The sequence below is a fragment of the Ctenocephalides felis genome, unplaced genomic scaffold (genome assembly GCF_003426905.1).
Source record: "Ctenocephalides felis isolate EL2017-DRISC unplaced genomic scaffold, ASM342690v1 CF-g0.4_SCAFFOLD_01170, whole genome shotgun sequence".
Classification (NCBI taxonomy): Eukaryota; Metazoa; Arthropoda; class Insecta; order Siphonaptera; family Pulicidae; genus Ctenocephalides; species Ctenocephalides felis.
In genome coordinates, this window is record NW_020537324.1 from 36,577,253 (window position 1) to 36,590,456 (window position 13,204).

At 29.3% G+C, this 13,204-nt stretch overlaps 1 protein-coding gene across 1 annotated transcript in view; it reads left to right on the forward strand.

Moving 5' to 3' along the window:
• The first annotated feature begins 430 nt into the window (after nt 1-430).
• The window catches only part of LOC113367169 (sodium/potassium/calcium exchanger 3-like), a 31,264-nt gene continuing 18,490 nt past the window's right edge, over nt 431-13,204 (forward strand). The window contains exons 1-4 of the mRNA XM_026608799.1: nt 431-458; nt 2,154-2,459; nt 5,328-5,464; nt 8,173-8,343. Coding sequence (XP_026464584.1) covers nt 431-458; nt 2,154-2,459; nt 5,328-5,464; nt 8,173-8,343 — 642 coding nt within the window. The remainder of the gene's footprint in view (nt 459-2,153; nt 2,460-5,327; nt 5,465-8,172; nt 8,344-13,204) is intronic.

Genomic DNA, 13,204 nt, shown 5'->3' on the forward strand with positions numbered 1-13,204 from the left:
TATTTTGCTCAAAATATATATTATCTCATAATGAATATTATCTTACTGAAAGATGGATTGAATTTGATTTCTATCTAAAAACATGTTATAAATCCTTAAAGTTTTTGACCCAATCAATTTTATGTTACAAAAAATATTCTTGTATTAAATAAACTAAACAAAATTTTGAACTTGACTTCTTTTCTGTTTATAAAGTCAAGCGTTCTAAATAGTCATTTATTATTTATGTAATTATTACAGAAGCTTTATTACAGAATTATCTTTATCAGTTATTATTTACGGATTCCATTTTTGATGATAAGATTTGAATTAAGAAAAACACTTGATATAAGATTTTGGTGATAAATATGATTTCAATTTGCAAACTTTGATTTGTTTTTATACTTTACACTCTTAAGTATATTTATTTATAAAAATCACATCAATAGATATGTATCCTACACGTCATCACATTTCACGTAAATACACATATTTATATATATATATATATATATATATATATATATATATTAATTGTTTAATATGAACAAAACAGCACTCAGATTTGTTTAACACAACTTTATTTTATGATTACAGACGTTTCGAGACCATGGTGTGTCTCATCTTCAGTGTAATTTCAAAAACAGTTACTTATATACTACACATTCTTTAATAATTTATTTAAATTTCATTTAATTTTTGGTATACAAAAAACACCAACTATTCCTTGCAATGCTTGACACCGTACTAAAGAAACATATAACACTTACAGAAATATTCTAAACAAATTTGAAGTACTTATATAGATGGAGACAGAGAGGGTATCATTATAATGTAAACAGAAGGAGTGCTATCGCATACAAAATCGATAAAAATGAAAAAACAAATTAATTTATTGAAAAGAATAAGATAAATGAAAAAATTTATAAATTATTAATGATGTTTATATAAGTGTCATGTAAAATATTTGTGTCGGTTCTTAGATTTATGCTATTGTTAGTCCGAACTATTAACATTGATTCTGCCATGCTCCGTTTAAATAAGTCTTTCTCATGGAATAAAATTTAGGGATTGTCAAAATCAAACTTATGGTTGTTGATATTAGCATGATCCACAAGTGTACTTTTAAATTTTTTGTTATCTATTTTTTCACATTGTAATTCATGTTGCCTGAGTCTCTTTTCTAAGTTCTGGCAGGTCTGGCCAATATAAGAGCAATTGCAATCCAAACAATTTACTTTATAAACTATATCTTTCTTTTTTGTTAATGGAGTTTCATCTTTAATTTTGGAATATAAAAATTTTAATTGTTTTAATGGAGAAAAAGTAATACGAATATTGTGTTTTTTGAAAAGTCTTTTTGATAATTGGTTAAAATTATTGTCAAGATATGGAAAATTAATGAAAAAAGTTTTTTCAGGAACACTTGTTTTGCCAGGCTCTTCCGGTTTCTTATCAAAAGGTTCAAGTAATTTTGCGACTCTATTTTTAATAATTGGACAAATTAACTTATATGGAAAATTATTGCCAAGTAGGATCGTTTTAACTAATTTTATGTTTGTATCATAAAACAGGGGATCAGATAATAAAATAGCGTGATCTACAAGATTTAGAATGGTAGAAATTTTTATATTGAGAGGAACATGCGAATTAAAATTAATGTATCTCCCGGACCAACTATCTTTTCTGTACCAGTCTGTATAACATACACCGCCTCTATTAATGAGTTTTACGTCAAGAAATGTAACGTCGAATCATTTTCGCATGTTCGCATGTTCCTCTCAATATAAAAATTTCTACCATTCTAAATCTTGTTCCAGCAATTTGTCTTAAGGCACGATGCCATACACCCCACCAGTTAAATTTTATTTTTGGACCAGCCTTTGCCAAATACTATTTGGCAGAATGATTATAATCAGCACGTCTCCTTATCCTGAATTGTTACAGAGATTTTAGATATTACTTTATTTTGGAGTTTTTATGTACAAGAAGTCTCCTAAAATATAATATTTTATGTATAGTTTTAACTTATCGCTTCAAGTAATTTGTTCATATTTGAAAATAAGTATACGCAAAGCTCACAAACAGAAAACAATAGTATCACAATTTCTTTCAAACATTCAAAAGATAACTACTGAAATATTTCTTCATCTCATTGTATTTTTTATTATCAGTTGTTACAGAAATAGTAATTGGTTCAGATGAGGTAGGCGTCACAGAAATCGGACTGGATGCCGAAGAAGTATACATAGTTCAAGGATACAACAAATCTAGAGAAACTGTAGAATATTCTAACATCAACAATGACACAGTACAAGAATCTAATGATGATGACAATGATGACTTGAGAACATTTACTCTTCACATACGGACTTACAGGAAAACTATATATAGAACATTAGCAAATGGAACTGTTGTAGAAGACTTTACATGCGTAGCTCCTAGTTCTGTAGAAGACTTTCCTGAAGACTTATTCACTGGTGAGTAGTTTTTATTTTCGAATTCATAGCATTGGCCAACCTTAGTTACTTTAAAGAAGAAAATGATAAATTTTGCGTTTCATCCGATTTACTTCTAGGAAAACTAAACTTTCTTATCTATTTTCGTACAATATGATATCCTACCCTGTGACATAGGATAGAAAATAGAATACCAAATTCAAATAATTTCCTCACAACTATCCAACTATCAATAGAACCAAAATTTTGCATCCTATCATATCTTTTTACTTTGTTTTTATCATATTATAATATATAATTCTAAACTTTGATGAATTCTAAAACTTGATGAATTGTAGTATGTTAGATTACAAAATCTATCCTTATACTAAGTTTTATCAGGGTCTCAAAAAAATATTTTGAAAGTAATTATAAAAAAACTGCTCGGTCGATCTTTATGAAAACTAATCAGCGCGATTCCCAACCAATATCTCTCAAACAGTTTTTGAAATTTCAAAATTAATTAAGGTTGTTGCTCTAATGTAAAAAAACCGAGAGAATAGATTTAATTTCTAAAATTGGTCCAGACTATAGATCAAAATTCGTCTCCCATATACACACATACTTTTTACAAATCTGGTCTCATAACAAAACAATACTAGTGGTTTATGGCATCGTGCCATAAGACAAATTGCTGAAACTTCCCGTACCGTGACGAAATGTTTGAGGAATATTAAATATTTTCAAATAGATTATTATAAATATTATAACATTGCCTAATATATATATAAGAACAATTGTTACTGAATTTTAAAGTTGAAATTATTTGTTAAAGTATATTAGAACTTTAGTCAGAACTAAAATTAAAATCTGAATTATTTTCGATATACAAAAAAATTTTTTTTTGAAAAAAAAAATTGAAACCAAAAATGTTTTTCCCAAAAGCAATTATTTTGTTAAAACAAGCAGAAAGTTTTTTGAATCATTCAAATCGGACGCTTAATTCTCTCAAAAACTGCCATTTTTTGCACATTTAGCTCTGTATCTTCGAAATGGCTGGACCTGCCTTGGTCAAAAGCTAATCACCTGTTCTCCCAATTATTACAAATTGAATGTTTTTTAGATCATTCAAATCGGATACTCCGTTCACTCAAAAACTCGATTTATATTTTCTGCACTCTTTGCTCCGTATCTCCGTATCGGCTGGGCCTACCTTTGGCAAAAACTAATCAGTATATCTCCCTATCAATAGGAATTGATACGAATCTTCCTATCAATTTAAACCATTCAATTCGGTTGATCCGTGGGCTCGAAAACGTAGACGAAAAAATGTGGACATACAAAACACACAAACACACACATCCATTTTTTCTGAAGTATGCCAAAATGTTCAGAAACCTTCAAAGCATGAAGATATGCAAAAATTTTCATTTTAGATTTTCGGCCCATTACTATAACTACCCTACGGGAAGTTAAAGATTATAAAATCCATTTTTTTTTTCTTGAAAACATAAACTTCTCTTTCGGGACATTGATAATATCTTTTAATTATATATATGTAATATAATTCAAACTTATTATTGCACTTAGCTTATACTTATACTGTATGTAACTGGATCCTTTTCAAATTTTGGATTGTTTAAATAATTCTTAAAATTATTATAATAAACTGATTGAAGCTTGATTTGTTTCGAACTTAATGCCGCTTTTAAGATTTTTATTTTAATTTTTGTTTGCAATTATCATGATTGTGTTCTTTCGATCAAAATAAGTGAAATAAGTGAAAAATTATGATTTGAACTTTACATTTAGATATTTTTGAATAGTTCATGATGTAGTGTAGACCATATCGATGAAATTTATCAGTAATGTTGATTTACACAAATGGCTTTATTTATCGATTAATATAATGCGATTTTAAACCCTATATCGGAATAACCAAAAAATGAAATTGTGATGAATAATATCTTTGAAATTAATGTTTATTTAGGTCAAGTAATTTGATCACGAATAAGTAGAAATAAATTATTGTCCTACATTTACTTTATATGAATTTTGTATATTCATTAATTAAAATAATTGCTAATTTTATTAGTTAATTATATAATTCATTTTTTCAATAATTATTGTTTATAAAATAACATGGGTATTTTTTACAAACTTTATTGAATATTTACGAGTTTCTATTAGCTAGAAAATCGATTTGCTAATTTTATGTTTTTTCGAACCAAAAAAAATTACACAAAATGTGTACACATTATGAAAATCTCTATAAAATATCTGATAATAATAATTTGATGTGCATAAGTCCAATAAACATTTTTGACCGCCAAATGACATTTTTTTAACTTATTTTTATTGAGAGTCCATAACCGCTGGACCTGCATTCTCAAAAATTTAATCAGTTCTTCATCTTGTCAATACAAGTAAAATGTTTATTGAATTACTAAAACTGAGTTATCGTTTTTGGCACTTTTTGCATCGTATCTTCAGAACGGCTAGACCTGCCTTCGCCAAAAACTATTACAAGCACGCCTCCTTACGAATACGTATCGAATGTTTTTTGAATTATTCAAAATTTGTTCCCGAAATCGCCGGCGAAAATTTGTATCTGCACACCCACACACGCACGCACACATATATATATTCATTTTTTCTAAGGCATGCCAAAATGTTCAAAAACCTTTGAAACTTAAAGATATATAAAAATTTTCGTTTTCGATTTTTTTGCGATTACTATAACTTGCCCTATGGGAAGATAAAAATTGTATTCACACATCAATTGTTTATGAAGTATATGCCAAAATGTTCAGAAAACATTTGAAACGTAAAGATAAGCAAAAGTTTTTAATAAATGTGTACGTTTCAAATTTATTTACTACAATTATATAAAATTATATCTGTTTGCAGATGAGCAACTGGCGCAGGGTGCAATAATACTGCATTTTATTGCTGGCGTTTACTGCTTCACCCTTTTGGCTGTGATATGCAACGACTACTTTATTCCATCTGTGGAATGTATCTGCGAAGATTTGCATATATCGCCGGTTAGTAATATTTTACCATTATTGAATCTTTGCTAAAATTATAATTAAGTATAAATTTTTACATCTACTAATTTAATTAGTAAAATTGAAAGCATCTCGCATAAGCAAAATATGCATTTTAATACACAGTTTTGAGTGTGATATCATTTGAAGCTCATTGGAACAGTATACAAAAATAGAAATAAAAATAATAGAAAAAAGTGATTTTTTCTATTATTATCAACTTAAATGATTTTGATTATTCATAATCTAAAACGCTGATAATCATGAAGAATTTGTTTGGAAAATATGTATACTGGTTTTTAGATATACGAGTATAACAATATTAAGCATTATTTCCTTTTGTTAGAAGTTATTTTGCAAATGGTTTGTAAAAATTTATTGAAGTAGTGCACTGCTTACATATTTAACTGTATACAAATATTTTCACATAAATTGTGTCAGCAACAAATAATATCTATAAAAAATGAAATTTAATATTTTTAATAGAAAGTTAAACTTTGGAGACTAGTTCTAAGATACCTATAACCGGAGGCCCATATTTTCAAACTACAAAGTTGTTCGATTTCATTAACTCTGTTATCAGAAATTTTAAAGCAATTACTTGTAGCACATTTTTAGCCATAAAAAAGCAATACAAAATCGTAAAAGTTATAGTTATCACTACATTTCTCGAAGTATAATAACTCTATTTTCAATATTTAGGTAAAAGCTATAATTGCGTTATCGCAAATGCATAATAATTAGCCGGTACAATGTTTTAAAAAATTTGATCAATTTCTAAATATCTACAGTAGTCTAAGAGCAACACTAGAATCACCTAAAGGTTAAAGTTATTCCATATGGTATTTTTGGTTATGCCTCTGTACTATAGTACAGAGGCATATCTCTATAGAGATGGTTACTCTCTCCGGAGTTATTACTCCGATACAACTTCTTCCTCGGAGTGAATCCGAGTGGAGTTTTTTCACAGGATTTGTCATATCCGACTTCCCTAAACTGGTACTAAATCTGTTAACATGTGCAGATATTTGCTTGAGATTTTTTTCTAATACAAAGATTTTGGTCGAAAGAAGTGGTTCAAAGTTATCGGAGTTGTGGAGTTGTTAAGTGTATATAACTCTTCTTTGAAGCGGAGTCAAATCCTAACTGATCCGGCTTCGGATATGATAAGCTCATCTCTATTCTGTAATATAGTATTGGAATCAATTCGTAGAGTTTTACAAAAAAATAAAATTTTAAAATGCATTTAGGGAAGGTACAAGAGTACAATTTGGCTTTGAGCAATTATATTGTAAAAACCAAAGAGATTATATCACAACAAATAACGCATATCAAACAAAACAACTATATCTGACTATGCTCAGCAAAACTCCCAGTTAATTCGGCATTGTAAAAATTTGATTTGTTGTTGTTACTTTTTTCAAAAAAAATCGCCTGGTCCTCTTTGCCCCCATGGCGGGGTGAAAAGCCAGAGGGCGCATTGGTCAAATCTTTTATTTTTAATTTAAAGGGATTTTACGAAATAATAGCTGTACTATCCACACAATCCTTTTCCCTCTACATTCAAATATTGTTAAAAAATTGTTAACTTTACTTATTTTTGAGATATTGTTGGTGGACCTTTTTACCCGCAGACCTTTAAGACCCACTCTACCCTATATTACAATTCATTATTGTATTCGTAGCAAACATGTAGATGTTTGATGCCTGAGAAATTGATTTTACGGGAGTATTCTTTTATTAATATAAATAATATATGAAGAAATGCGTTGCAAAAAGTCATCGTATTTCAGTGGAAGTATTCGGCAGTATTCGGAAGTTTGAAAATACTATAAAAGCATCACAATGTGATAAAAAATAATACTCAACAATTATAGTAACTTATTATTTATCTTGACAAAGTATCCGATCTTAAATTAGTGTAGAAAATTATTTTTCAATACAACACACCGGATACAGACAATACAGATTATTATAATAATGTAATATGATCTTTTATTAGTTTTTGGTCTTTCTTACTCATAAGTTCGATTTTGGTGAAAAGTAATCAATATAGTGATAATGAATTAATTAAATTGAATATAATTTTGTTAAATTATTAGTTAAAAAAAATATACTTATTGTTTTATTTTATTGTTTTTATTGTTTAGTTGAATATAGTTGTAGTTTTATAAACATTTTTTTTATATTTGTACTAGTAACTTTCAATTTTGTTTACGTTTGTGTAAGATAATAAAAATACCGGTAATTTACCGGTATTCCGGTTTTAAAATGGAAGATTACCGAAATACCGGTATTGAAGTTTTCCATCGGTATTGCATTCCCTAGTTCTATCGAACATCTTCTGTACTATACTGCTTGGATTGTCTGAGCACTTATTCGAGACCTATGAGGTGACCACAAATTCATCGAATCTATAGAAGAATTATTTCGATATGGTAACCGAGTTTTACTAGAAAGATTGCTAAAAAAAACTATTTAGGGATGGAAAATACTCTAAATAACACTACCGTAATAATACTCGATAATGAATTACAAAACTTTGTGAAAAAAACGATATGAATTCATTCTAGCACCTACATAATTACATCATTTGAACCATGCAAAGGGACGTTTTCAAACGATGTAATTTAGAATTATGAACCAATTATGTTATTTATAGTTACTTTATAATGGCAGAAATTAATTAATTTATTTTATTCCAGAATGTGGCAGCGGCTACTTTTATGTCTGTCGCCACGTCCTGTCCGGAGCTTTTTGTGAACGTTATAAGCACATTTGTCACGGAGTCAGATATGGGTTTGGGAACGATTGTGGGTTCGGCTCTCTTCAATACCTTAGGCGTGGGTGCTCTGGGCGGACTTGCTGCAAGTAAGGTATGAATACTAATACTAATATTAGGGAAAATATGGTCAAAATGGTATATGAGGATAAAACGGAATAGTAGCCTTGATTAAAAATTGACTAGTTTTATTAATGTTTTCTCGACTGTATAACATGAATAAATTCATAACTAGTGAGGCGCATGCATTCCAAGTCAATCTAGATCATAATTTTTTCTTAAATTAGGAGAGATTGCAACTGCGCACTCTCTCAAGCATTCAATAGTTTATTTTGCAGACAGCTTCTTTGTTATTTTGTCATTCATAAAATTTACCTAATGTCTATTGGACAGATGTAAATTATATCCAAAATAAAAAAAAGTGAGGCGCATGGCATCGTGCCTTAAGGCAAATTGCAGCAACTTTCCGTACCAAAAATGATTTTTTTTTTAAACATTAACAATTTTAAAAAAAAATTACCCTGAAAAAATTAGATTTTTGAGGAACTAGGAATTTTATTTTGAACTATTTTGGAAATTCTGAACGTGTTTTCAAAGCAATCGTACTGCTTTAACTGCATAGAGACGAAATGTAAAAGCGCGTAAGCGCCGCGTCGCCGTCTAACGGTTAAACATTGGTACGGAACCCATAGGAATCTCTTTAAAATATCTGTTAATTTGATGTGCATATGTCTAATGATCATTTTTGACCGCCAAATGGCATTTTTTTTACTTTTCAACTTCCCGTAGGGCAAGTTATAGTAATCGCAAAAAAATCGAAAACGAAAATTTTTATATATCTTTACGTTTCAGAGGTTTCCGAGTATTTTGGCATATCTTAGAAAAAATGGATGTATGTGAGTATGTGTGATCGGATACAAATTGTCGTCAACTATTTCGGGAACAAGGATCAACCGATTTGAATAATTCCAAAAACATTCGATTCGTATTGATAAGAGGACGTGTTGATTAGTTTTTGGCAAGCACAGGTCTAGCCGTTCCTAAGATACGGGCCAAAAAGTGCCAAAAACGGTAACTCAGTTTTTAAGAGAACGGAGCGTCCGTTTTTAATAATTCAAAAAACGTTTTACTTGTATTGACAAGGTGAAGAATTGATCAAATGTTTATGAAGGCAGTTTCTCAAAAATCTAATTTTTTCAGAATAATTTTTTTTCATAAATGTTAATTTGCCAAAAGTGATTGACAATTAACTTCTACTCTAAGTATGCGAGAAATATTTGCTAAAAACAGACCAATAAATCTACCGGTAACAAGAAAAGACTTGCATTTATTGCAAAACTCTCATTTACCGTTCTGAGTCCAGCAAAGTGATGTTACTTAATGCCCCGAAGAGGACAAAACAATTTATTTGTGAACTACTTTATTGAAAACTAGTATCTTAGTATATCCTTGTTATATGTCATTTTGTACGTACTATCTGGGCAAAATGATTTTTGTAACAAACTGCATTTTCCTTAATAAATATATTATTCTAGTTGCTACTCAATTAAAATTCTTTCTTACTGATAGTCAATGAGTTAAAGATAAATAAACGATTGGCATTGGTTGTAATACCATTAAAAAATGAATATCAATAGAAAACAAAACACCATATCATTTTGTCCATACTTCCCTTATATATTATTTACCGAATGAATTGTGTTTTCAAAATTATTATTTTATCGAGAGAAACAAATGCACAAAATTACGCCAACAATGTAGGCATCAATCCAGCATCTATGAAAAGCGTATTGCGCTTATTTCACAATCAATTAAGATTTTTATCGAAAGAAAAACATGAATAATTTTTTTATTTATTTGAAAATTTTTTAAATCGATAACATAGTTTAAATCTGAATATTATCGCATTTTTTATGCTAATTCCATCATCGTCCTTGTATCCAATCATAATAATTTGCTATCTCTGTTGTTGTATTTATACATAGATATTTTTATTTAAAAATTTATTCAGCATTAATATTTGTTGCAATTCTTACAATTGTTTAAAAACTGTAAAAAAGTGTGTATTTGCTGTGCAATCTGGCGCCCTGCGCGTAAAACAAAACCTAATTCTGGGTATGTGTGTATTAAAGGCACATCAGGAAAATGCGCTCATAATAAAATTGTCAATTGACTACCAATTTATACCAAGATAGGATAGCAAAATAACATTTCTTTTTAATGGAAGAATTGACCCCTTAAGTATATAATTTTTTCGGTGATATAAAATTTAATTTAACTTCTTTTACTAATAATGGTCGATTCACGTAAATGTAGATGTAAGCAACTGGGTGCATCATGTTATTAGCCATGATTCTTTTCTACTACCGATGTAATTGAATTACATTTGTTTTCTTGAATTTTTATTTTATATAGTAATTTGGTTAACTAGAAAAGTTCTTATTTTTAATTCATAAAACACTATTTTCCAACAATCAACGATTACACAGGTTCATAAAAAAATTGTCTGTATTAGGTGTACTGCATTTGTTTGGTTCGTGACTGCGGGTCACCAATTTAAAGTCAAAAAAATTTGGGGTCAAATGACAAAAAAATTTGAAAAGTATAAAAAAAACGACAAAATTTCCGATCTAGTGATCTCCATTACAATTAAAATTTTATGTCTGTTATTATATAAAATTTTATTCTGAGTTTCTATTAAATAAAAGTAAGTTTTTTTATAGTTCAGCAGTAATTTGCAAACATATTCCCTTCCTCCTGGGTAACTTGCAAACACAGTTGCAATTAAATATTTGAAAATATGTTTAGAAATAACTGCTGTAACTGTAATCTACAAACAAATTTTAATAGATCATTTAATAGACCATCCGGTGTATAACCGGGTACCCGGGTATCCATTGTAACTTACAGGTATAAAATATAATATATTACCTCCTTTTCAGAAAAAATTTTATGGCCATTCGGATCTCCAAAGTTGAAGTAATTTAAGACCCATTTTTGTCATTCTTTTCAAAATTAATTATTTAATAATTAAACGTTATTAACTATGTAACTTGTTACCCTCTTCGTTCAATAACCGGGTATTAATATATAAATGACAAGATTATACACTCTTAAGAAACTGTTTATTAAAGTATTAAGATAATTTGAATTTTAAATGATAATAGACAATATAGTTTGCAATTTTTTTTATTTAAGCAATAATTCTTATTATAAATAATAACCAAAATAGCAAGAAAAACATAACTCCGTTTTCATTCATTTTAGTAATAATTATAGCGTACATCCTTCGCATGTCTTGTTTGTAATACAATGTTCATCACAAATAGGTAAATATTTTCCTAGTTTTGAGACATTTTTCAAATTCACTTTGGACATATTTTTAGCATACACCTGTAATCTTTTTTCTCTCAGTTGAATCGCGAGGTGACTGTGAATGTCAATGAAACAAATGATGATGGCTGCCCATTCGGATTGACAGTTCGACCAAGAATAGATTCAATCGCTACTTTTGTTGAGAAGTGCCTCATAATTTGTGCATTAGGCAAACGACTTTTAATGAATTGAGTACATAGTTCTCTGCCCAATTGCCTATAAAATAATCGTTGTTCGTACGATTTTTTAACGAACATTTTATTATTTTTATAATACAAAATATATGCCGCAAGGCAGGCAATGTCAAGAATGTTGTAGTAAAATGTTAGAGGCCACATGTACTTTTGTTACGTAGTTATAGAATTCATTACAACTCTCCTTCGATAATTCAGGTTGTTGGGTTATAATTTAACACTTGTAGCTGTGGACTGTATTAAACACTGAGTTGTTTGTATATTATGTATTTGTTGCAGTTCTAATTACAATCACTGATTTGTTACTAAGTTATAATAATGAAAGAAGATATATTTATTTTTATTGGTTATTTACATGTTGTTAAGCGGACTTTACTTTTAGAAGTGAACAACTAGTTCAATTAAAACACTCCGCTACGCCCTCTACCAGGGGTAGCAACCATTCCGTGTAAAGCTTAATGCCCTGAAGTTTGTCACCTTCATGGCCAATATATTATAATAAAACGAAAAGACGCCCGAACACCAACTTTTGGTTGATCATTTTGTAGTATAACTATCAAGCATTTTATCCATCGTGTCTACTCCAGCCTGACTTTAGTTATAAAACTCGATAATTTCGGGTTTTTTCTTTTCACTATCACTAATTTTTGCTTCATGATGCATTAATGATAGCATAATTACTAATTTGCTTTAATAGTAACATTTTCTTGAAATCCAAGCATAGTAGATAATTCAAGAAAATAAAAATTTTGCCAGTGAAAAGCTAGTGAAGTAATTATCCACTGTGATGTTGCTACACTAAGTCTTTGACGACTCTTTCACCGACGTTTTTTTCACGATCATCTTTTGATTTCGAGTGTAAAGCTGTCCAGTAAGTGGATACAAATTTTTAGTATCACTTATCCGCTATACTTTAATTCCGTAATTAACGGATTTTGACTGAATGAATCTAGTTCAACCTCGGTATGGATAAAGTTATTCGTCGATTGCTATGTTTTCTGTTGGCTTTGTATATTTTGCTAAAATACTACTCAGCATTGTCCAAATGTCTCTTCAAAACTCATTTCTATAAGGACTATAAACTGTATTCTTATATGTAGCTATTTCGCGACTATATTGCACTAATGACTTGTAATTCTACCACGCTATAGGTGGGTACTCGGGTACCCTGTTATAGAACGAATGGTGAAAGTTTGGTTATTGACCGGACGGTTAAGTGAATTCTAAATAGTTATTTAAGCTCAAAAGCGCTACGAAATGACAGAAATTATAAGATGAAAATTATCATGCAGAATATTTAATGGATCAGAGATTTTTTCGTTATTTTTTAAGTTTTTTTTTCGCCCTTTAACCCCTAATTTTAAGTTTAGATTCGTGTTTAGCGGT